This window comes from Melospiza melodia, chromosome 7, assembly GCF_035770615.1.
Source record: "Melospiza melodia melodia isolate bMelMel2 chromosome 7, bMelMel2.pri, whole genome shotgun sequence".
Lineage (NCBI taxonomy): Eukaryota > Metazoa > Chordata > Aves > Passeriformes > Passerellidae > Melospiza > Melospiza melodia.
Window position 1 is genome coordinate 29,089,170 of NC_086200.1, and position 24,603 is coordinate 29,113,772.

Consider the following 24,603-nt stretch of genomic DNA (forward strand, 5'->3'; position numbering starts at 1 on the left):
CAGGGGACACATCCTGCAGTGTGGCCACAATAGGATGGAGATCTGGGGCATTGTGTGAACATTGGAAAGCAGAATTTGCCTGCAGCTGATAGGGCAGTGGCAGCTCTGGCTCTCACAGTGGGATCCATGCTGGATTCTCACTGGGACCCTCTTGTCCCAGGAGCTGAGGGCAGCACAGGGCAGAGCCACCTTTCCACCACACCCTGGTCACCCCTAGAACCCTGCCAGACCCTTCCAGTCCCATCCCAGAAGCTCCATGATCAGCAGGGAGATGAGGAGGACACCAATGTGTCCCCACCCCCTGCTCTGCTGCTGTTCCCAATCAAACATTAAATAACCCCAAACCTGTTCTGTGAGGAGCTCACAGAGGGCCCTGTTTGAGTTTTACTTACAGGGGAAAAGAGCCTTAATAAGGTGCAGTTTCCTAATTAGCCATTTGATTGCTCCTAATTAGCAGCAGAGCAGAGAGAGGGGGTGAGGTCTGTGCAGCTCTCAGAGCTCTGTGCAGTGAAACACTCGCTGGAGTCGAGGGATGAACTCTGTCACCAGCTCCACTTCTCAAGAATAATGAAATCATGGTTCCAGAGGGAAAGGAATGTACTAAGACTGGCTCTTAAATGCTCTGTGGGGACCTGGAATTGCTGGCTGGGATGCAGCAGCAGAAAGCTCCAGGATTTTCCCCCTCAGAGCTGAAGGAGCTGTGGGAGAGGAGCAGCCCCAGATCAGCCCCAGGGTGGCTCCTCAAGGTTGGGATTTCCTGCCCGGGGCAGCAGCAGCTGAGGGCAAGGGAGGGCAAAAATGTGAAAGGATTTTTGGCTGCCCCAGGAATGCTCCTCCTCTGGCACGCTCAAGTGTCCAGCCTTGCTGGAGCTGGAGGCTTGCACAACCACAAGGATCTGATGTTTTTTCCTCGAGTGTCCATCAGGCAAACCTTGAAAACATCCATTTATCCAATGATGGTGGTTCCTTTCCTGACAGATGCTCTGGCTGCCCTCCCGTGGCTCCACTGCCCCGGCCCCACACTGGGCAGCCACGTCACAGCACAGAAACAAAGCACAAACACTTGGTTCTGTACAAAATCAGGAGAATTTTTATTTACAACAGCAAGAGGCAAAGGCAGCAGCATTCACACTGCAGGCAGCAGCATTCACATTCCCGCTCCCACCCAACCCTGATGGGCACACAGGAACCAACTCCTGCCTCAGGGACAAGTTTGCTGAGGGCTCAGGAGTGCCCAGCCCATGCTTGGCACTCCCCAAGGCACAGGATGGATGTCAGGTACCAGCTGTGCCCCCTCAGCTGGGACTTGTTCTCACCAGCTGCCCCATCACCACCCTGCCCAGGGCACTGCTGTGCTGGCACAGCCACAAAACACAGCCAGGCTCTCCCCTCCTGGGCCCCAAATGATGGGGGAACCTCTGGCATTCCTTTCCAGCTCTTCCCTGGAAAGAGGCAGAACCCCCTCTGCTCTGCTTTCCAGCATGAGCAAGAGGAGCTGCCATTCCTTTGTCCCAAAACCTCCATGAAGGGAGCTCTGTGCAGCTCCTGGCCCTCACTGCACCCCAGGGAAGGGCTCAGGAGTAGCTCAGGGGCATCTTCCTCCAGAGCCCCCCACACAGGCAGTTCTTGATCCAGCGCTGCTCCCACTGCTTCACTGCTGTCACCTTGTTGGGTGACTTCAGCATGGTGACACAGCCACACCTGTGGGGACACAGAGGGTGCAGCACTGCTGGGATCACACAGGGATTTGGGGGAAATCAGCTCCTGTCATCTGCAGTGAGCACCAAAACCAGCTGAAACCAGCAAGCAACAATCCCACTGAGGGCTCTGCTGGAGCTGGAGCCTGGCAAGGAACAGCCCCAGCTGCTGTTTATACATGAAACAACTGACAGTCATCTCACAAAAATGATCTGCTACAGAGGCTTTCTATTAAAATCAGTAATTAAAGCTAATTCAATCACATGACTTAGATGGATGCTTGTTCCCTGAGCCATTATCTTGAAATCCAGGCTCTCCCATGAGGGTGGATGAGTAGGGCAGCATGAAATGCAAGCCTGGTGGAAAGATGACCCCAAAATGGGGGCAAGGGCAGTGGGGAAATTCCTCCCTCCAGCCCTGCCATGAGCAGAGGTACTTCAATAAAGGCCAGACCCACAGAACTGGGCTGTAAAGGAGTTGCTGTAGGGTCTCCTCCAGATTACTTTAAGAGTTTTATCTGATCTGTTTGATTTTTAACCCAAGGGCCAGGCTGCAACAATGCCACTGTCCTGACAATGACATGGGCACCTCACCTTAACCACAGCCCCAACCAGTTTCAGAGAGCTCCTGAAGGACACAGGACACTCCAAGCCCTGCCCAAGCTCCACTGCAAGTGCCACTTACCTGGTGCAGGACTTGCATTCCTCTGTTGGGTAAGCACCCAGGTGCAGCCGCCTCAGGTGGTCAATTTTGGGCTGTCCAGGGGCCCTGGGGAGGGAGAACAGGACTTTCCTAGAGTGTCACTTTCCATCAGCTGCTCCCAGGACAGGGAGCTGCATCTCACTGACCAACAGGGCAGAAGTTCTGCCCACTTGTCCACACAGTGCCACGAGTTTCATTGTCACAATTAATCACATTAATTAATGGGGTTTTCTCCCCCCACCATTTGCTATCATTTTTCAGTACTTAAAATTCCCAGCCCATCACAAGCTGGGAAAGGAATTTGAGCAGAGAAGACAAACTGCTCTTGGGTCACAGCAGCAAGGGGACAAGCCAAACCTCAGAGCTGCCAAGACTCCTCACTGTGCACTGACCCATTCCAGGGGTTTGTACCTCACAAACAACATCTTTGTACAGTTCCAGGGGTTTGTACCTGACAAAGGCATCAAACTGGGAGGAGACAGTGTGGCCAACGAGCCCAGGAGCCTTCCCAAACTGCAGCCTGACCAGCTGCTTGTTCTGCAGCTTGCTGATGATGCCATCGTTGATGGGCAGCCAGTCAATGTTGGGGATGAGCAGCTGGCTGGGCAGGAGGCAGCACTCATCGATCAGGGCATCATCGGGCTCTGTGATGTGATTTTCCTCACGACCTGCGTGGGGAATGAAGGAAAAAAAACCCCTGTGACCTTTACATTTCTCCCTGAGAGCTCCAGAGGGCTGCGTGCAGCCTCCTCCTCCACTGCCAACTCAGCCTGGAAAACAATAACCTTGGCAGCAGCACTTGCCCTTTCTCAACGCGCCAGACCCCCTCGGAGTCACGTCCCACCCCGCTGCTGCAGGAATTACAGCTCAGGGCCACACTCACAGCACAGCCAGAGCTTGGTCAGGAGCCTGAAGAGCAGGGACATGCTGTCCTGGGTGTCTGAGGTTGCTGTGTACACGGGCAGGCAGCTGGGCTTCAGCAGCCCCCAGATGCGGATCACCACCATCAGCTCGCGGAACATGCCCAGGGACGCGCCGTCGCGCAGGAAGCTGTGCCCAGGCCGCACTGGGGAGCCCTGTGGGGACACACAGGGGTGGGAGGGGGTCACAGCAGCCTGGGTGAGGCTCACAGCAGCCCCAGCTGCATCCAGACAGCTCCTGCTTCCAGCAGCACACACTTCCAGAACACGCCGAGGGACGCGCAGGAAGCTGTGCCCAGGCTGCACTGGGGAGCCCTGTGGGGGGACAGAGCTGTGGGAAGGGGTCACACCAGTCTGGGTGGGCTCACACCAACCTAGGTGAGGCTCACACCAACCTGGGTGAGGCTCACACCAGCCTGGGTGAGGCCAGCTCTGATGCCAGATCAAATAGAGACCAGGATCGCCAGAACCAGCTCCCCTTGGGTTTTTGTTTTGTTCTTAGTTCAGATTCCATCAGGCAACTTCTACAAAACTCAAACAACATTATAGACCTAACCATGATGTCTGGCTCCAGATCTAAACTCCTTACAGCCAGACTGTTAGCTCAGCTCCCTGGAAAAAGCATCACCATCCTCCAAATTTGTGTGTCAGAGAGCTGTTAGTGCTCTCTTCTCTCCGGGAAAAGGTTCCATACTCTTTATCTGACTTGCTTGATTAAAAGGTAAATTTTTAAAAATAAGAATGATGGGAAATAACTGATGAAGTTCCTCAGAGGAAGAGGTTATTCTGCCTGCAGACACCCAGATGGGGAATAAGCTTTTCCAGGAGAAGCCCTCTGCATGCAAGCTGAAGGGTTTCACCTGCCCCCATTCCCCATGCCAGCACCTGGCACAACTCAGCAGGGCTCTCAAAAGAAAGTGAGGTGTTGGGCAAATCCTTCAGCTTCTAAAGTGAGGAAAGATGGAGCTCACAACAGCCCCAGCCACCACACTGCATCCAGACAGCTCCTGCTTCCAGCAGCACACACCTGATGGGGATGCTGGAGGGTCACCTGAAGGTGACACCTCTGCAGAGCACTGTGTCTGTGTCTCACTCCTTACTGTTAGCTAAAGGAGTGAGAAGAAGCTGAGAAGCAAGAAGAAGCTGATAAGGAGCTCTCTCCAAGGCTGTAACCAAGGAGATCAAGAGATTGAAGAAAGATAAGAAGAGAACTTTGCAGCTGGACAAGGTATTTTTAAAAAAGTTAGTTGAAGTCACTGTAACTTTTCACCAATGGTGTAATGTTGATTTATTGTGGCCAATAGTTAGGGTAAAAGAAATAGAAACAATTAGAAAGTGTATAAAAGGTCAGCCATGATCAATAATAAAGAGTTGCCATCTGAGACTGCTTGTGGTCTCTGCTTTGTGCTGTGATCACCTTGACAATGACAGAGGAGTGTCCCCAAATCCCCCAGGTGCTGGTCAGCAGACCCAGATGGGCATGGGAAGGGCCATTCTCTAATTCTGCTGTTCCTTACTCCTCCCCAGTGCCTGTGCTGACAGGAACATGTGCCCTGTGTGCCCTGGCAAAGCTCCCCAGCACTGCCCATGGGTGTTTGTATCCATGGATCTCACCTGGTTGGGAAGGCTGGCCAGCAGGTAGAGCACAAAATCCCCCACCCACTGGATGAGCTGCTGCAGGGACTGCAGTGTTGTCATCTCCAGGACAAACTCTTCTGTCTTCAGGTTAATCATCACCTTGTCGATGTCTGGAAGAGAAGCAAGACATTGCCTGGCTCAGGAAAGATGGATCCAAACCTCACACCCTCCCTGTGGAGGTTACCCTGGTCCTCCTCCAAAAAGCCAGAGAGGCTGTGACACCACAGGGGAACAGCCCAATCCCAAAAGCTGGGAATTCAGAGCAGGATGAGGCTGTGACACCACGGGGAACAGCCCAATCCCAAAAGCTGGGAATTCAGAGCAGGATGAGGCTGTGACACCACGGGGAACAGCCCAATCCCAAAAGCTGGGAATGCAGAGCAGGATGAGGCTGTGACACCATGGGGAACACCCCAATCCCAAAAGCTGGGAATGCAGAGCAGGATGAGGCTGTGACACCATGGGGAACACCCCAATCCCAAAAGCTGGGAATGCAGAGCAGGGTGAAGCTGTGACACCATGGGGAACTGCCCAATCCCAAAAGCTGGGAATGAAGAGCAGGATGACACTGTGACACCACAGGGGAACAGCCCAATCCCAAAAGCTGGGAATGCAGAGCAGGGTGAGTTACTGAGAGGCTGTGACACCACAGGGAACACCCCAATCCCAAAAGCTGGGAATGCAGAGCAGGATGAGGCTGTGACACCACAGGGGAACAGCCCAATCCCAAAAGCTGGGAATGCAGAGCAGGATGAGGCTGTGACACCATGGGGAACAGCCCAATCCCAAAAGCTGGGAATGCAGAGCAGGATGAGGCTGTGACACCACAGGGGAACAGCCCAATCCCAAAAGCTGGGAATGCAGAGCAGGGTGAGTTACTGAGAGGCTGTGACACCACAAGGGAACAGCCCAATCCCAAAAGCTGGGAATGCAGAGCAGGGTGAGTTACTGAGAGGCTGTGACACCACAGGGGAACAGCCCAATCCCAAAAGCATCCCAGGATGCTGTGAGCAGTCAGTACCTACATCGGTGATCTTGGAGCAGATCTCGGTGAGCCGGTCCCCGGGGCTCTTGTCAGGGGTGTTGAGGAAATGTGGGCGCAGCAGAGACTTCAGGGTGCAGCTGATGGCAATGAGGAAGAGCTTGGCGTGGTAGTCACACACACGGGCGATGGTGCTGGAGGAGAGCTTGCACAGAGATGCCTTCATGGCAACAATGCGTGTGGAGAGCACCTGAGCCACGGGGAAACGCAGCAAAAAGGCACAAGAAAAGGCAGGAATTAGCATAAGCTCATTAAAGCTGCTGCTGCTGCTTTATTCTCTGCTCTCCCTTTCTGCTGCAGGAGTGACAGGAGCCATGCACGTGAGCACTGTGCTGGGCACGTGCTGCTGCTCCCAGAAATCTGCCAAAAATAGATTTCAGCATCTCACCCCAAGCTTCCAGCAGCTAAGACCCTGCTGATATCAGGGAATGTGAAGCTGCTGATATGGAAGCTCTTCCCAGCTCCATCACTGCCTGAGCAGGGCACTCAGAGAGCACAGCCAGCAATGTCCTGAGCACTGGCACTGGCTGTACCCCACCCCAAACCCCTGAGCACCCCCCATGCCCACCCTGGGGGTGAGCCCAGAGCCCCCACCTGCTGCAGGGCTGCATTCTGACGCATGTACTCCTCGTGCAGCTTCTCCACCAGGTTCTGCACCATGCTGGGCTGGACGTGGAGCAGGATGTCCCACCAGTCGTAGCCAGTGACCATGCAGTACTCCAGCAGGAACAGCAAGTGCCTCAGGGACATGTTCATGTCCAGCACGTGGCCCATGGACGGGGAGATACGGAGCATGCTCAGCTTGAAGGGAGGAAACAAACAGAAAATGGCTTCAGGAGTGTGGCATTTTCAGGAGTGTGGCATTTTCAGGAGTGGGGCATTTTCAGGAGTGTGGCATTTTCAGAAGTGGGGCATTTTCAGGGTCTTCCGTGGCAGGAAGGAAATGATGAATCTGACTCCATGTTCTTAGAAGGTTAATTTATCATTTTATGTAATAATGTAATATAATATAATATAATATAATATAATATAATATAATATAATATAATATAATATAATATAATATAATATAATATAATATAATATAATATAATATAATATAATATAATATAATATTGTAATGTTATAATATTATAATATAGCTATAATATATTATAGATTACATAATAGTATATAACATTATATATTATAATATATATTATATATACGATACACTATCATATATATATAAATATAAATATAATAGTATAGTATATATAAATATAATAGCATAGTATATATATATAATGTAATATATATTATATATATAATACACTATATATATATATAAATATAATAGTATAGTATATGATAGTGTATCATATATTATATATATATGGCGTGGTATACACTATCATATACTATACTATTATTTATATATATATAACAAAACAGAGAAAAAACAAGCCAGGGCAAGAGGTTCTTGCTCCTGGTAAAACACCTCACAAAAGCCATTGGTTTATTTGTTCTCTTCTTTTTCTAGTAAACTGCTTAGGTGGCACTTTTTGGCTTCTGTCCAATTGGCTATCCTTAGGTTTGAGGTGAAGTCCCAAATCTGTCCAACTAGCTATCCTTGAGGTGAAGTCCCCAAGGTCCTATGAGGTGTCTTTTTACCTAACTGAGGAGAGAAACTTCTGGGTTTTTTTCCTTTTTTATGAGACCAAGGACAATTTTGCCGCTCCATCAACAAGATGGCACATTCCTAAATCCATAATCCACCAACCTTTCCATGACTGTCCACACCAGCCAGGGCCAGGGATGTCCAGGAGAGCTGCATGGCCTTGAAGTGCACCAGGGGCCCTGTGGTGCGCGGGCGTTTGAGGGCTGGCTCGTCCACGGGGCGCTGCGAGGAGGAGCCATAAAACACAGCCATCATCTGCAGGGACAGCCTGTGCACAATGTGCACACTGCCATCATGGAAAGCCAAGGCCAGCCCTGGGGACAGGAGAGGAGTGACACTGAGCAAACAGCTCCTCCCAGCGTGGCAGAGCCCTCGCCCAAAGTGGGAGTGTCGGGGTGGGATGGTTGGGATGGACGGAGATGAGAGATGTCTGAAGTCAGGTCGTGGAATTTGGGGTTTATTGCAAAGAGGGTCTGCTTGGAGCTGCCAGGCACAGCTCAGAGCAGGCCCCAGAGAAGTAAAGGCAGTGGTAAAAAAGATGAGAGAGAGAAGATGAGAGGATAAGAGAGCAAAGTTCCCCTTACAATACAATAAATCTTCTTCTGTGTTGAATATTCTGATTCTCACTAACCAATCTAGTACAAGATACAAATCCTACAGCATTTACATACAGCCTACAAAAATCATTACATTACCATACTGTGTTACATTTTAAACCCTAAAAACTCCTCTTTGGGCCCCTTCTGCCAAGCTGGCAGGGTCTGCTCTGACCCTTGGGCCTGCCTGCAAGCAGAGGGTGTTGTTCCATCAAAAGGGGATCACCTTCAGCTGGCCACACCATTGTTTTCCAGTCATTCATTCAGTAACTAAAGGATCTCAAAGCTTGCTTTCACTTCAGTCTCGCTTATAGTTTCCATATTCTCAAAATCTTTTGCCAAGCAATCATATTTATAAGGCTTTCCTGTTTTATCTTCCCCAACAAGTGGCCACCACTGAAGCCCACGGAGAAGCCAAAGGGCTGGGGACTTCTTGGGTTTCTGTCCCTGAGGTACTAAAAAGTCTTTTTTCCCAGCCCTACAAGAAGTCAGATCTGCTTTTCAAGGTTATTTTTCCTTATCTATTCCATTCTTTCTCTGACCTGCTGAGATCTGTCCAGCAGGTCAGGCTGTGGCACAGTCCCTGCCCTTGGGGTGGTGTTAATTTTTATACTAAGAACTACGTGTACTTTATTTACAATAATTTTCCAATACCTATCACCTATGTTAGACAGTCTGTCTCTATTCTAAACCAATCCAAGAGTGTCACCATCCCAGCAGAAGATGGAGGACAAGAAGAAGAAAGAAGGACAGGACACACCCAGATTCCTCCATCTGGCCTCTTGAACCCTCAATCTAAATCTAAATTCAAGCAAAAGTCACATGTTCAGGACAAAGACAACAGGAACTCCTTACCCAGCCCAGGGAAGAACTTGGTGTCATTTGCCACCTTCAGGTCAGTGTTGGTCAGGGAGATTGGGAGCTTTGGCAGTGCCACAGCTGACACCCTGTCCAGGTCATTGGTGGCAGACAGGATCCTCCACTTCAGAATCATGGGCTGCTTGTCTCCCACTAGCAATGAGCAAAATGAGTGAAAATAAGCAAATTAGTGAGAATTTTGTCCCACAGAGATCAGAAAATCTGCCCCTATTTCCACCCAGGCTCCCCCAGGCAGGATCACAGATCAGGACTGGTGTATTTCCCATATATTTCCAGTATGTTTCCCCTAAGCAGGATCACAGATAAAGTACTTGGTGTATTTCTCATATATTTCCAGTATGTTTCTCATATATTTACAGTATGTTTCTCTCATAGTTCCCTATTTTTTCCCTGAATTATACAAACAACATGTTTTGCTAAATATCTCTTGATGCAAGCTCTGCTTTGGGTGACTAAGATCCTTACATACAATAATCCTTTATATTTCACCAAACAAACTGCCCTGATTAATTCTGTTTTATCTGAGATCAGGTGAAACCAGAGCAGGGGATTAATCCAGCTCTGCTGCTCAGTCCTGGTCCTTTGGGAGCCTTTGCTCCACTGGTGGCAGGAAGGGCTGTGCAGCAAAACACAAAAAATTATTTTAAAATCTTTTATGAAGCAAAAGCAACAACCAAACCCCTTCCTGAAAACAGCAAGCTGCTGCCTGTGATGCAAAAAGACAGAATGGACTGAAAACAACTGAAAATAAACATAAGATTGTGAATAAACACAAATATGGGATAATGGATGTGAGAAACTGTGCTGGGTTTTCCCTCAGACCAAGTTCCTGCTCCTGAGAGTGCCCAGGGCAAACTCTTACCCACAGGGGAGATTTGCTGGAAGATGTTGTTGACAGGCAGACCCTCCTTCCTAAGGGACCAGCACTCCACAATGCTGTTGTTTTGGTTGGAAGCACAAAGCAGCACCTGTGGAACAGAGCCCCCCACCACAAGCATCAAAACAGGGACAACACTGCCCTGGTCATTCCCTCCCTCCATCCCCAGGGTCCTGCTCCAGCAGCAAAAAGCAGAGGATCAAATCAGTGGGAAGTGAGGTGAATTAGGGTTCCAGCTGCACCAAAAGGACAACTAGGAATGCCAAAGGTATTGCAGGACATGCTGGTGACCTCCAGACCTTCTGGGGAAGACCAGAAGAAGGTTCAGTTTTAGATGTATAGAATAAAGTAATTAATTAGCCTTCTGATATCAATGGAGTCCTCATCATTCCTACTTCATCGTGAGCACAAATATCCACTATAGGGGAGGAAAAATATCCACTACAGGGCAGCAAAATATCCACTACAGGGGAGGACAAAAATTCACTATAGAGGAGCAAAAATATCCACTATACAGGGGCAAAAATATCCACTAGAGGGGAGCACAATATCCACTATAGAGGAGCAAAATATCCATTATAGGGGAGCAAAAATCTCCACTATAGGGGAGCAAAAATCTCCACTATAGGGCAGCAAAATATCCACTACAGGGGAGCAAAGATTTCCACTACAGAGGAGCACAAATACCCACTACAGAGGAGCAAAATATCCACTAGAGGGGAGCACAAACATCCACTAGAGGGGAGGGAAAATCTCCACTACTGGGGGGCAAAAATATCTACTAGAGGGGAGGAAAATATCCGCTATAGGGGAGTAAAAATATCCACTGCAGGGGAGCAAAATATCCATTACAGGGGAGCAAAAATCTCCTCTACAGGGGAGCAAAATATTCACTACAGAGAAGCACAAATATCCACTATAGAGGAGCAAAAATATCCACTACTGGGGAGCAAAAATATCTATTAAAGCAGAGCACAAATATCCACTATAGGGGAGTACAAATACCCACTATAGGGGAGCAAAGATAACCACTATAGGGGAGTAAAAATATACACTATAGGGGAGCACAATTATCCACTATAGGGGAGCAAAAATCTCCAATATGGGGGAGCACAATTATCCACTATGGGGGAGCAAAATATCCACTAGAGGGGAGCACAAATATCCACTATAGGGGAGCAAAAATATTCACTATAGAAGAGCAAAATATCCACTGGAGGGGAGCAAAAATTTTCACTATAGAGGAGCAAAATATCCAGTATAGGGGAGCACAAATATCCACTATAGGGGAGCAAAGATATCCACTATAGGGGAGGAAAGATTTCCACTACAGAGGAGCACAAATACCCACTACAGGGGAGCAAAAATATCCACTATAGGGGAGCACAAATTTTCACTATAGGGGAGGAAAAATATTTACTATACAGGAGCAAAATATCCACTAGAGGGGAGAAAAAGTATCTGCTATAGAGGAGCACAAATACCCACTACAGGGAAGCAAAGTATCCACTACAGAGGAGCAAAATATCCATTATAGGGGAGCACAAATGTCCTCTCCAGCCCACCTGCTCTGACATGTCCCGGGCCAGGAATTTCAGGTGGGTGATGGCCGGGTACTTGTCCTTGCGCGCGGGGTCGGTGGTGCAGCGCATGAAGAGCGAGGGCAGGATCTCGGTGTCAATCTTGCACTTCTCGTTCACCACGCTGACACAAACCTTGTAGAACTGCACGGGGGAGGTGCTGCTGCCATCAGACGTGGCCACCACGATGTTGCCCCCGCCCGTGAAGGCGACGTCGGCCAAGGCCACGCGGCAGCGGAGGCGGCAAAGGCTCTCGGTGGCCGTCAGCACCTGCCCGTTGGGCTTGAGCAGGGACACGGTGACCAGGCCACTGATGGTCACAGCAATCCAGCCCTCCATGGGCTTCCCACCAAACAGAGTCAGGGATGGAGAGAATTTCACCCGGGAAAACTTCTCGCCGAAGTTCGAGGCTCCAGACTGGAACAAAGGGCAAAAAAATATAAGCGTTCGCAGCCACAATTAGAAAAAAGTAATTAATCAGTGTTCTGATATCAATGGAGTGCTCCTCATCATTCCTCCTTTGTTGGGAGGAAAAATATCTGCTATAGGGGAGGGAAAATATCCACTATAGGGGAGGGAAAATATCCACTATAGGGGAGGGAAAATATCCACTATAAAGGAGCACAAATATCCACGATAAGAGAGCGGGAAGGGAAGGGAAGGGAAGGGAAGGGAAGGGAAGGGAAGGGAAGGGAAGGGAAGGGAAGAGAAGAGAAGAGAAGAGAAGAGAAGAGAAGAGAAGAGAAGAGAAGAGAAGAGAAGAGAAGAGAAGAGAAGAGAAGAGAAGAGAAGAGAAGAGAAGAGAAGAGAAGAGAAGAGAAGAGAAGAGAAGAGAAGAGAAGAGAAGAGAAGAGAAGAGAAGAGAAGAGAAGAGAAATCAGCCTCCTGAGAACATGGAGTCAGATTCTCATCTCTTCCCTCACAAAGACCACACCAGAGTTCCAGCCCAGATCTCTCAGGAAGCTCAGACAAACCTTCTCCACGTGCAGAGCCAGCTTGACCCCGTTGTGCAGCCAGGACAGGGCCACCACAGGGTCCCCTTCCACCACGCTGCCCACCGTGTTCTCCCAGCTGTTGGCCAGGTGATCTGTCATGCTCCAGCACTTGATGTGGCCATCAGCATCTGCTGAGAGCAGCCTGGAACCTGTGACAACGACACTGTGTGAGAACAGGGGGAAGAGCCAAAATTCCACCAGGAACTGCACCCCATCCCTTTGAGGTGGGACATGGTGACAATGACACTGCCTGAGAACAGGGAGAATGGCCAAACCCCCACCAGGAACTGCACCCCATATCCTTGGGGGTGAGACATGGTGACAATGACACTGAGAACAGGGGGAACAGGTGAAACCCCAACAAGAATTGCACTCCATCCCTTTGGGACATGCACAGCAGGGCAGGGACACGGTGACAATGACACTGAGAACAGGGGGAACAGCCTGGAGCCTGTGACAATGACACTGCATGAGAACAAGGGGAACAGGTAAAACCCCAACAGGGAGTTGCACCCCATTGCTTTGGGGTGGGACATGGTGACAATGACACTGAGAACAGGGGGAACACCCAAAATCCCCCACGGAATTGCACCCCATGTCCCATCACTTTGGGACATGAAGAGCAGGGGTGGGACATGGTGACAATGACACTGAGAACAGCCTGGAGCCTGTGACAATGACACTGCATGAGAGCAGGAGAAACGGGTAAAACCTCCCAAGGAATTGCATCCCATCACTTTGGGACATGAAGAACAGGGGTGGGACATGGTGACAATGACACTGAGAACAGGGGGAACAGCCTGGAGCCTGTGACAATGACACTGCATGAGAACAAGGGGAACAGGTAAAACCCCAACAGGAATTGCACCCCATCCCTTTGGGACATGAAGAGCAGGGGTGGGACATGGTGACAATGACACTGAGAACACGGAGAACAGCCTGGGACAATGACACTGAATGAGAACAAGGGGAACAGGTAAAACCCCAACAGGGAGTTGCACCCCATTGCTTTGGGGTGGGACATGGTGACAATGACACTGAGAACAGGGGGAACACCCAAAACCCCCCCACGGAATTGCACCCCATTGCTTTGGGACACACACAGCAGGGAGGGGACACGGTGACAATGACAGAAAGCCCAGCTCACCTGACTGATCCCACTCCAAACACGTGATGACCTCAGTGTGGCCCGAGTTGACAGAGTAGACATCCCAGGGGTGCTCGGTGTCGATGATATGAACCATGTGGGTGAGATCTGTGTGAACAGAGAAGTGGTTCCTGTCCCTTGGCACTGCTGCTGAGCCTCAGGTGATGCAGAGAAAACTTAAAATATTTTATAGGAAATTTGTCATTTATAGAAATGATTTAGGGTAGTGCTTGGTCCTGGTTTAGGGGAACCAAACCCACTCCAGGGAACAAACGCAGAGGCTGAAGGATGGGAGGGAAAGGAGGAGAGCAGCCTTCAGGGGCAGGGCAGAGCTCCGGGCCAGCGGATCCCGGCCTTTCCCGGGAGCACCGGGAGGGATTTCCCGAGGGGCTCTCGGTACCTTTCTCCTCCTCATTGCGGAGGTCCGTGGTGAAGGCGATGAGGTTGCGGCAGGACCAGGCGCACACCAGCGGGATGGACGGGCAGTGGTTGCTCTTGGGCTTCTTCTCCCACTCGCACACGTAGGCCAGGTCCATCCCGCCGGTCCGGACGGGACACCGGGACACCGGACACGGGATACCGGACACCGGGACAGCCTCGGTCCTGCCTGGGGGCGACACAAGGCCGGTCACACCGGACCCCAGCCCCAGGGATCACAGCGGGAGGCACAGGACACGGGTGGGGACAACCCCGCACCGGGAGAGACCCCGGTGATCCCGGGGCGAGCGGCCCGCGGGTACCGACCCTACGGCGAGTGGGAGGGTCCCGGGGACGGACACGGGGAGGTGCCGGAGGTTCCCGGGGCCGGCGGGAAGGTCACAGGAGGGGCCTGGGCGCGCTCACAGCGGTTCCCGGGGGTCCCGGTTCCGGTCCCGGTCCCGCCTCACTCTCCGGCATCCGCCGCTCCCAAGGACCCCGGCGCCTCCGCGGGCTGCCCGTGCCGCGCCTGCTCCGCGCGCTCAGGCACTGCCGCAGCCACCCTCAGAGAGCTCATTAGCATAACAAACAACCCAGAACGCACCGCGCAGAACAGCGACCAGAACGGGCGTATTTTTAAAATTTTGGTAAAATCTGAGGACAACGACGAGTGAGAATTAAGAAATACTCGAGGGAGCTCATTCTGCGTTCAATACCGAACCACGGTGTGGTCACCATATCGTTATGGTGTTGTGTTTCTAGACCTTTAAATAGCCTTGCGGGGAGAAGAAGATTCGTGCTCGCTTCGGCAGCACATATACTAAAATTGGAACGATACAGAGAAGATTAGCATGGCCCCTGCGCAAGGATGACACGCAAATTCGTGAAGCGTTCCATATTTTTTGCACCCCCGCGCACCCACATTTTCCATCCCGTGCCCAACCAGCTGCCCCCAGACCAACCCCAAGCCTCCTCCTCCTCATCATCATCATCCCCATGGAGACACAGAGCCGGAGCAGGGGAGCACCGTTTTTATTGTTGCTGAACCAGCGAAGGAGGCGCGAGGGGCTCCCATGGGTCTGGGGGTGCCCGCAGTTAATGGCAGTCGGTGGCATCGTGGGACAAGAACAACCAGCAAAGATTCCCCTGTGAGGCACATAGAGGGACCTCCAAAATGCCCCACGGAAAAGCAGAGCCCACCCCTCCAGCACACACACATATAAATACGCACACGTGGTAAAACACACAAGCTATATTACATTTAAAAACAGCCCCGTTCTGCGGGCTGGGCATGGGGTAAAAAGCACCGGGAGCTGCCCACACCCAGCCCTGGTCAGGCCTCCTGGGTCTGGGGGTGCCCACGGTTAATGGCATCGTGGGACAAGAGCAACCAGCAAAGATTTCCCTGTGAGCAACCCTTGGCACATAGAGGGACCCCCAAAATGCCCCATGGAAAAGCAGAGCCTTAAAGGGGGCTGCACTCCTCCAGCACACACACACACATATGATAAAAAACACAAGCTATATTACACTTAAAAACAGCCCCGTTCTGCAGACAGGGCATGGGGTAAAAAGCACCCAGAGCTGCCCACAACCCACCCCGACTGAGCCTCCTGGGTCTGGGTTAATGGCAGTCAGTGACATGGTGGGACAAGAACAACCAGCAAAAATTTCCCTGTGAGCAACCCTTGGCACATCTGCCCCCCCCCATGGAAAAGCAGAGCCCCAAAGGGGGCTGCACCCCTCCAGCACACACATGTAAATACACACACACACATACACACGTGATAAAAAACACAAGCTATATTACACTTAAAACCAGCCCCGTTCTGCAGGCTGGGCATGGGGTAAAAAGCACCGGGAGCTGCCCACACCCCGCCCCGGCCGAGCCCCCGGTTGGGCTGCGGGAACAACGGGAACGCGGCAGCCCCGGAGGGAACGCGGCAGCCCCGGGGCTCTTCCGCCGCCTCAGCGATTGCTCAGCAGCCGCCCGGGGAGCTGCTGTTTCACCGCAGAAAAATCTGGACCCACATCACCCCACCGAGGGAGGCTGGCCCCGCCTGATTCTTTTTTAAAAACACCTGGGTTATAAATAGACACACGAGCAGTTCCAGCAGGGCTGTACTGGCAGCAGGGCGGGCAAGAGGCACCTGCTCTGCACCCGCTGCCAGCACAGCCACAAAGCCCCGGCCTGGGAGCAGGGAAAGGGCTGAGGAGGGTCCGGGAGAGGCTGCACAGGACACACGAGGGGCTGTGGGGGGCACCATCAGCTCATCTGGCCCAGGTAGTCTGAGAGCAGCAGCTCCGGGGGCAGGAACACGCGGTGTTTGTTGCTCACTTTCATCTGGCGCTTCCCTTCGATGTCCGAGCCTGAGGGTGGGATGGAGAGGTCAGCACAGCCCTGTTTTCCCTCTCAGGGGTCTCCATCAGCCCTTCCCCTCCATCCTGGGGCTCATGGTGGGCACAGGCTGCCCTGTTTTCTGTCCTCTCCATCCTGGGGTTTGTGGTGGGCACAGGCTGCCCTGTTTTCTGTGCCCTCCATCCTGGGGCTCACTCTCCCCATCATTAGCGCACAGGTTGATTGCCACAAACAGCTCCTAATGAAACACAGCAGAGCCTCCTCTGGAGGGATGGAGCCTGATTCCATCCCTGCCTTGGCAACAAAACCTTTGGGGATGCCCAGAACGGCAGGGCTGATCCTTGGGAAGAGGAAGCAGCTGCAGGAGAGGGAACCCTGTGAGCAGATTCTTGCTCTGGACCACCCAAATTTCCCCTCAGAGCCGGGTCTGGCTGAGCTTGGTGACCACTGGGGCTGCCCAGGGAGCTCAGGGCATTGCTGGGGAGGAAGCACAAGGGGTGGGATCGTGGGGTTATCTCTGAGCCCCAGGGCAAGGCGGGGCCCAGAGGAGGAAGGGAGGAAAAGATAGTGATGGAGGGAAAGGGAAAAACAACAACAAAGTGAAAAAACCAAAACTAAAACCAAGCAGACACGGGGCTCTTACTGGCAGAGACGAGATCCATGTACTGGCAGAGGGCGTGGAGCAGGAGCCTCTCAAAGCTGGGGGAGAGGGGACAGGGTTAGTTAGAGCCTGACCTGTGTGTCCCTGCCCTGCCCTCCATCCTCCTGGGGACACACAGAACAGGCCAGGTGGGCGTCCTGTGCTCCCAAATCCCCTCTGCAGCCTGGGGAACCCCAGAGATGGGGAAATACCTGTTATCCATCAGTGCTGTGTAGACAGATTGAGGGGTGACAGAGAAGAAGGCCAGCAGCTCCTCCTCCAGCCCCTCCAGAGTCCCCTGTGAGGAGAGAGACAGGAACTCAGCGAGGAAAGGACAGTGATGGCACAACTCATTCCCCAGGATTTAATGCCAGCAGCTCCTGGGCAAGTTAACTGGATGGCAGACAGCAGGAGGAGGAGGAGGAATCTCCCAAATCTCCCATCTCCAGCCCCTGGGGCAGGGAAGGATCCAGCTCCTGCCAACTGTGTGTGCCAAGGGCTGGCACCGTCCCTGGTGCTCACAGCCAACAGCCAAAGCTCAGTGCTGTGCAGAGCTCAGTGAGCCCAGGGACACAGAGCAGCACACTGAAGGCAAACAAGGCAGCAGGCAGGAGGAGCCCAGGCTGCATTGAGAGGCTCTAATTAGCACCAGGGAAAAACAAACAGAGCCCCAGAGAGCAGAGGGAGCAGGGTGGCAGCACCCCCAGGGCTGGCAGAGCAAGTGCAGGGCTGCTCTCACCTCCCTCCTTTTACCCCCTTGCAAAATACATCGGAGTTGCCCCAAATTTTACCTCGTCGCAGACATCTTTTAATGAAAAAACCTTTCCTTAGGATTTTTTCCTCCTGAGAAGCCCAGAGGCCTCAGGAACAAAATGCAAACATTGATTACCTGCTGCTGTGGAATGCAACAAACGCATCTGTGATTGGTCTCATGTGGTTGTTTGTAATTAATGGCAAATCACAGTCAGCTGGATCATACAGAGAGTCGAGCCACAAACCTTTGTTATCATTCTTTCCTTTTCTATTCTTAGCCAGCTTTCTGATGAAACCTTTTCTTCTATTCTTTTAGTATAGTTTTAATGTAATATATATCATAAAATAATAAATCAAGCCTTCTGAAACATGGAGTCAGATCCTCATCTCTTCCCTGTGAACACGGTCACATTACCTCTCTCCTTCCTGCTCAGCACTTTTACCCCCTTTCAAAATACATCAGAGTTGCCTCAAATAACCTTGTGTGGGTCACTGTGAAGACCCCAAAGGCTCCACTGCTGTCCCCATGCCCTGTTTCACCTGTCACCTGCTGTCACTGCACAGAAACTGGGAAACAACCACTAAAAAAAAAAGCCCTGTAAGCGCCAGAAAAATCTGAACTGAGCCAGGAAAAGCCCATGTGCTGGGAGCTGGATGTGTGTCTGCAGCACGAGCACGTTCCCAGGAGCTGCTCTGAAACGTGGCACAAGGTCAGGGCACAGCTCTGGGCTGTGCAGGGACCCCTGGCAGCCCCCGCTGTTGTCAAGTCATGGTTTGCCTCAGATATTCTGGGTTTCTCCCTTATAATTCCCTCCCAGGTGTGTCAGTCACCTCTCCTTTCCCCTCAGAACGCTGTCTGTCAATCCTGGCATTCCAGAATTGGCAGATTCACAGGATGCCCTCTACCCCTGGGGGCAATGGGGCCATCCAGGTGTCCTTTGTCCCTTTGTCCCTCCCCTCCTGTCCCTGCTTGGAGGCTCCCTGCCCCTCTCCCCGGGGTTAAAGGAGCAGCACCCACGGGCTCAGGGAGTTCTGCTGGAGCTGGTGCTGCATTCAGAGGCCTGAGTGCCAGAATAAAGCTCTGCATCCAAACCCTCCATCAGAACCGACTCCTTTCCTTCACCATCCCCTTAAAGCTTCTCCACAGAGGGAAACCTGAGGAGCAGCCCCTGTTATGGGGGGCAGCTCCATCCCAGCACCACCAGAGCTCCTGCAGGCCTGGACTTGTCTCCACGGGCCCAGCTGCAGCACCCAGCCAGCCCAAAGTGTCTGTGGGGTGAAACACCACACACCCAGCCAGCCCAAAGTGTCTGTGGGGTGAAACACCACACACCCAGCCAGCCAAAAGTGTCTGTGGGGTGAAACACCACACACCCAGCCAGCCAAAAGTGTCTCTAGGGTGAAAACACCACAGTGCCACTATTTGGTCAAGCAGCAAGGGCCAGACAAGCTCAGGCACGTGCTGTCCAGCCATACTATATAATATATATTATATGCTATATACTATATTATATATATATATTTAAATATATCTCTATATATATTTATTTATATATATATTATATATAATGTATACTCTATATAAATTATTATATATTATATATAACCTATATTTTATTTATATATTATATAATATTTATATGTAATATTTATATATTTTTTATTTATATATCTATATTTTATTGGTAATAATTCCAACACCCCAGAGACCCCTGCTGTGCCAGGCTGTCCCCAGCTCACCATGGGGATCCTGCCCTGCTGTCCCCAGCTCACCATGCCCCCTAACCCTGCTGTGCCAGGCTGTCCCCAGCTCACCATGGGGATCCTGCCCCTCTTCAGGGTGGCACGCAGGCGGCGGCTGATGCGCTGGAAGCACTCCTGGGGGGTGTAGGCAGGGAGCTCTGCAGGAAGGAAAAGGGATTTAGGCACAGCTAACACAACTCCAGAGCTCAAAATGTCACTTTTTGGGAGGAGCCAGTGTCCCCCTAGCTGCTCCCTTTACAGTCACCCCTAAAGCAGCAATGCCCTCCCCAGCACAGGGGGTTTGGGGGTGGCTGTGCCCATCATCCCAGCCTCTTCTGGCTCCCAAAAACCCTCCCAGGTCCATGCTGGGGGTCTGCAGGCATAGCTCCCCCCATTGCCACACCCATAGGGCGAGCTCAGGCAGCCCCTGGCCCCACCACAGACAGGGAGTGGGTGCAGCCCTCCCAGAATGTACACAAGGAAGGGAGAGGCTGTCCCCACCCTGGTTCCCCTCCCAGCACCTTTCCACTTGTCCTCGTTCTTGACAGGCAGCTTCCTCCTGTGCTTCTTCCTGGCCTCCTCCTCCAGGTACAGCAGGACCCTCTCCTGCTCCTCTCCCGAGCGGTTCATGAAGTCGTTCCAGATCTGACAAGAGAAGCCACCAAGCCCCACTACAGAGGTCTGGGGGGTGCACAGCCACCCAGGGCCCCTCCCCACACCCCATGAGCCCCCTCCTCACCCTCTGATCCCCAGGGATGGCCCTGAGTGCGGCCCTGTCACACCAGGGAGAGGCCGCATTTCAAAACACCCAGTGTGAGGCAATGGGGGTTTGGCAAGGGGCTTGTGCCAGAGGAAGTGCTGCAGCTCACCAGGCACTCGCTGCCCTGCAGGCACAACTCTCCATGAGAGCATCTGCCTGGAAATTCCCCCATTCCATGGATGCCAGGAGCCCGTCACCCCCCAGCACACACAGATCCCATCCTGACACCAAACCCAGGCAGAAGCTGCAGTGCAGCAGCTCAGGCACAGGGAGGCACAGGGATGGATGGATGGAGGAGTGAACTACAAGCATGACACGCCACACCAGCGTCCCCAAGGCAGTGGGGGTGGCTGCACCCACCTCCACATAGGTCTCATTGTTGCAGGCCTCAGTGAAGATGCTGGGGGTGGCAGAGTGGCTGAGCTCTCCCTCGTCGCTCCCGCAGTCATCCTGCTCCAGAAGCGTCATCAGGTAACGAGCTGGGGCCAAGAGCAAAGCCTCAGAGGGGGGAAAAGCACCTCCAGAGAGGCTCCTTGCCCCCAGAACAGCTCAGGGGTTGCCCTGGGGAGAAACCCTGCTGGTCCTTACTGTTCTCCAGCCTCTGGAGGCTCTTGCGGCCCTTGGCCCTGGGGATGAGGTCGGAGTTGCGGATGGCTTTGTTGATGTAGTACTGCTTCCTCTTGGACGGAGAGAAACGCTTGGAGGGGGAGTCCTGCAGCAGGGGCAGGCAGTCCTCGATCCTCCTGGGGGGCACAGCAGCAGGGGTGAGCCCAGCTGAGGGGGCTGGGGCAGCCACAGCAGCGGGATGGGGCACCGGAGCATCAGCACCATTGTTACAGCAACACATCCTCCTTTTCCCTTCGGGTCACCGTGACCTCCAAGCTCTAAGCAGTTGTGTGTCAGCACTGGGAGGGCCAGGTAATTAACCTGGGTGATTAACCTGGGCAATTAAGTGTGCCACACAGGAAGCAAAGCAATGGATCCATCCCTGCTCACCAGGAAGCAAAGCAATGGACCCATCCCCTCACGCTCACCGTGGTCATGAGCGGGTTGGCACCGACCCTGCCACCTGCAGGAACAGCACCCCAGCCTGGCACTGCCAGCTCCTGGGGGCACCCAAAGGTGCTCTGCTCACCACACAGTCAGGGCGTTGCTCGGTCACAGGCACGGCTGAGGAATGGCCATAAAACTGAGGCGTTTTACGGGAAAATGAAGCCACGCCACGAGCGCTGTGCTGAACGCAACTGCTCGGGTTTCAAAGTTTACCAAACACCAAAGACAGGAAGTTTCGCTGCCTTCACTTCCCCTCAGGGTCGTGTGGGTTTCCTTTAGCACAGCACAAGGTGGGGGAGAAAATCAACACCCCTGAAAGAACCCCCAGGAGTGTCCATGCAGGACGAGGAGCTGCCCAGAGTGACCACTGCCTCCACTGCCACAGCCTTGTGTCGCAGGCATCTTTTAATGAAAAATCCTTTCCTTAGGATTTTTCCTCCTGAGAAGCTGAGAAGTCTCAGGAACAAAATGTAAACAATGATTATCTGCTGCTGTGGAATGCAACAGGTGCATCTGTGATTGGTCTCATGTGGATATTTGTAATTAATGGCCAATCAGCCCAGCTGGCTTGGACACAGAGCCCGAGCCACAAACCTTTGTTATCATTCCTTTCTATTCTTAGCTTAGCCAGCTTTCTGATGAAACTTTTTCTTCTATTCTTTTAGTATAGTTTTAATGTAACATATATCACAAAATAATAAATCAAGCCTTCTGAAACATGGAGTCAGATCCTCATCTCTTCCCTCATCCAACAACCCCTGTGAACACCGTCACAGCCTTGCTCCATCCACAGGGCCCTGTCCCCACCGTGTCCCCTCCTTTCCAGCATTTATGGGAGCCCCAGTCCTGCAATCAGGTGCTGGCAGAGCTGATCTGGGCACAGGGCAGAGCAGGTTGTGCTGTCCGATTGCAGCCTGGGCTAACAGCCAGCTGCTCACCCTCGCCAAAACCTTGATTTTTTTCCCCTTTTCCTGCATGGAGGGCAGTGATACAGTTTTGGCTGCTGGTGGGGGGGTAAAATAAACAACAATCCGTGGCAAAGGTGGGCTTGGAAAGAATAAAAGAGACTCAGGTATCAAGGCAATGCCCAGAGGACAGGTGGGGAGCAGTAACCCAACCTGCCACAGCCAGCAACCAGGGCTGGCGGATCAAGTTGTGATACAAAGACGGTTACAAAAACCTGAATAAACAGAGGGAGTCACCTTACGCCGAGGGTTTGAGTACACAGATGCAGGCCGGGCACTCCCTGGAGCAGACACAGCCCCAAAAGAGATGTCAAAACCCAGGGGGAGCACCCCAGGAACCCCCCGAGCCCCGTGGCTGGGAGGGGAACAGGCTGAGCCACGCTTTACTCCCTTCCTGAAGCCTTCAGGGCTGTTTGAGGCTGCCCTGGCACCGGGCACTGCCACGTCTGCCCTGGCACTGCCACCTCCGCCCAGTGCCAGCCTGGAGGGAGGGTCACAGGGGACAGTGACCTGGGGACAGTGACCCGTGTCGGATCATAGCATCGGTGCCAGGCTCAGATGGGACCCCAGGAGGGATCATTCAAACCGTGACCCCGGGGACACCGGGCCTGACAGACAGACAGACAGACAGACAGACAGACAGACAGACAGACTCCTGCCCTCTCCTCCCGTCCCATTCCCAAGGAACTCGTACTCTGCCGGGGGATTTCGGAGCTATTCCTGTCACTGACCCCTTGGCAGCAGAACAAAGTCGTTCCGCACGGTCCCGAGCCCCCGGTACTCCGGTGCAGGAGCGGGGGGCTCCAGCCCACCCCCGGTGAGCGGGAGGAGCACCGTGACCTCCAGGGGATAAACGCTAATTATAAGGCTCATTATGCCGGGGCCGGGCTCGGCTCTGACAGCGCCCGCGGGCCCGGGGAGCTGGGGACGGGCTGTCCCGGGAGGCGCCGCCGCCGCCGCCCGCTCCCCGCCCGCACCGACAGCCCGGGGGGCTCCAGCCCGGCCCGACCGCCCCACGGCCCGCCCGGCCCCGGGCCCGCACTCACGGGAACGGCTCCTCGGGGCCCGCGCCGCCCCGCAGCACCACCATGGCGCGCCGGGACTGGGATCGGAACCGGGACGGTGACCACGACCGGGACCGGGACCTCCCTCCGCCTCCTCCACCCCCGGCCCGCACCGGCGGCACCGGGCCCGGCACCGCCCGCTGGAAGTGACGTCACGGGAGGCGGGGGCACGGGAAGCCCGCCCCGGGCGTCGCGGGAGGTGGGGCACCGGGGGTGCTTCGGGGAGCCCCAGGAACCGGGGCTCGGCGGCTGCCGGACCCCATTAACCCCGCGTGAATCCGTGTTGTCCCCCCACAGCTCCCCCGTTAATCCCCGTGAACCTCCAGTTAACCCCCGTTAAAGCCCCGTTAACCTCCGTTAACCCCCGTTAAACCCCCCGTTGCCCCCCGTTAACCGCCCCCCCCCTCCGCCGCTCTACCGGGCCCCGCGCCCTGCCCGGCGCCGTTCCCCCGCCCGTCCGCGAGGCGGCGCTGCGGCCGCGCCCCCGCCGCGCGCAGCATTTGCATGCCGACCAATGGCGGCGAGGGGCGGGGCTCTCCGGGATAGACGGACCAATGAGAGCGCGGGGCGGGGAGGGGCGGGGCGCTCCGGGCCCGGCGGGCCAATGGCGGCGCGGGGCGGGGCGGCGCGGGGCGGGGCCGGGTCCCGCCGCCCGCCCGCCGCCCGCCCGCCCGCGGGGAGAGCAGCGCCGCGGGCCCCGCGCGCACCGGCCCCGCCGAGCCCGACCCCGGGCGGCCGCGGCTGCTATGCGGCTTCGCGGCGCACGGCCTGCACCGGGTAAGGGGGGACGCGCCGCCGCACCGCTCCCGCCGATGGGATCGGCACCCAGAACGGGAGCTCCGCCGCGGCCGTAGCCGGGACCGGGAGTCGGGGGCTGGGCGGGACCGGGGCCGGGGAACGGAGCTCAAGACCGGTCGCCTCTCCGAGGTGGGCTGGGCCCTCCGCTGCCGGTGCTGGGCGGGAGCGCGGCGCCCCCTCCCCCCGCGGCCGGTTACCGGCCGCCTCCCCCACGCGGGGCTGGGGTTCCTCCCCCGCGGTCGGTCCCGGCCTTGACTCTCCGTTCTCGCCGGGCGCTGCTGTCCGGGCCGGGCAGAGCCCCGTGGCCCCGCCCTGTG

At 53.9% G+C, this 24,603-nt stretch overlaps 2 protein-coding genes and 1 non-coding gene across 6 annotated transcripts; 1 reads left to right on the forward strand and 2 right to left on the reverse strand.

Annotated features, from left to right (window-relative positions):
- Window positions 1-1,111: 1,111 nt before the first annotated feature.
- On the reverse strand, window positions 1,112-14,624 carry MED16 (mediator complex subunit 16). Of its 2 annotated transcripts, none has more exons than XM_063161004.1 (15): window positions 14,479-14,624; window positions 14,135-14,341; window positions 13,735-13,842; window positions 12,567-12,736; window positions 11,578-12,009; window positions 9,998-10,103; window positions 9,112-9,267; window positions 7,763-7,974; window positions 6,595-6,801; window positions 5,980-6,190; window positions 4,935-5,068; window positions 3,284-3,476; window positions 2,852-3,068; window positions 2,383-2,466; window positions 1,112-1,701 (listed from the first exon to the last, which is right to left on the reverse strand). In XM_063161004.1, the coding sequence occupies exons 2-15, from the start codon at window positions 14,268-14,270 to the stop codon at window positions 1,575-1,577; spliced, it is 2,493 nt and encodes an 830-aa protein (XP_063017074.1). In that variant the 5' UTR covers window positions 14,271-14,341; window positions 14,479-14,624; the 3' UTR covers window positions 1,112-1,574. The 2 variants fall into 2 exon arrangements, with proteins under 2 accessions (XP_063017074.1, XP_063017075.1); XM_063161005.1 differs by having other exon boundaries at window positions 14,578-14,593.
- Window positions 14,625-14,947: 323 nt separating this feature from the next.
- On the forward strand, window positions 14,948-15,054 carry LOC134420931 (U6 spliceosomal RNA). Its single transcript, XR_010028462.1, has one exon. It is a non-coding gene; the product is annotated as a U6 spliceosomal RNA (small nuclear RNA).
- Window positions 15,055-15,167: 113 nt separating this feature from the next.
- Window positions 15,168-23,612, reverse strand: R3HDM4 (R3H domain containing 4). Of its 3 annotated transcripts, none has more exons than XM_063161008.1 (8): window positions 23,471-23,612; window positions 20,995-21,149; window positions 20,767-20,885; window positions 20,168-20,291; window positions 19,719-19,804; window positions 17,363-17,448; window positions 17,154-17,209; window positions 15,168-16,521 (listed from the first exon to the last, which is right to left on the reverse strand). In XM_063161008.1, exons 1-8 carry the CDS (start codon window positions 23,512-23,514, stop codon window positions 16,418-16,420), a joined length of 774 nt encoding a protein of 257 aa, XP_063017078.1. In that variant the 5' UTR covers window positions 23,515-23,612; the 3' UTR covers window positions 15,168-16,417. The 3 variants fall into 3 exon arrangements, with proteins under 3 accessions (XP_063017078.1, XP_063017076.1, XP_063017077.1); XM_063161006.1 differs by having other exon boundaries at window positions 19,644-19,804; XM_063161007.1 differs by lacking the exon at window positions 23,471-23,612 and having other exon boundaries at window positions 20,995-21,506.
- Between the last annotated feature and the right edge of the window lie 991 nt (window positions 23,613-24,603).

What these genes read in the sequence shown, in the direction of transcription:
- MED16 (XM_063161004.1), bottom strand. Translation starts at nt 14,270, where the DNA reads ATGGACCTGGCCTACGTGTGCGAGTGGGAGAAGAAGCCCAAGAGCAAC. An exon ending in CTCCAAGATCACCGATGTAG is followed by an intron (nt 5,069 to 5,979) that starts GTACTGACTGCT and finishes CTTCTCTTCCAG; the next exon opens with ACATCGACAAGGTGATGATT. An exon ending in GACCAAGCTCTGGCTGTGCT is followed by an intron (nt 3,069 to 3,283) that starts GTGAGTGTGGCC and finishes TTCCCCACGCAG; the next exon opens with GTCGTGAGGAAAATCACATC.
- R3HDM4 (XM_063161006.1), bottom strand. Translation starts at nt 23,514, where the DNA reads ATGGTGGTGCTGCGGGGCGGCGCGGGCCCCGAGGAGCCGTTCCC. An exon ending in CCTCCAGAGGCTGGAGAACA is followed by an intron (nt 20,886 to 20,994) that starts GTAAGGACCAGC and finishes TCTTGGCCCCAG; the next exon opens with CTCGTTACCTGATGACGCTT. An exon ending in GAACGAGGACAAGTGGAAAG is followed by an intron (nt 19,805 to 20,167) that starts GTGCTGGGAGGG and finishes TCCTTCCTGCAG; the next exon opens with AGCTCCCTGCCTACACCCCC.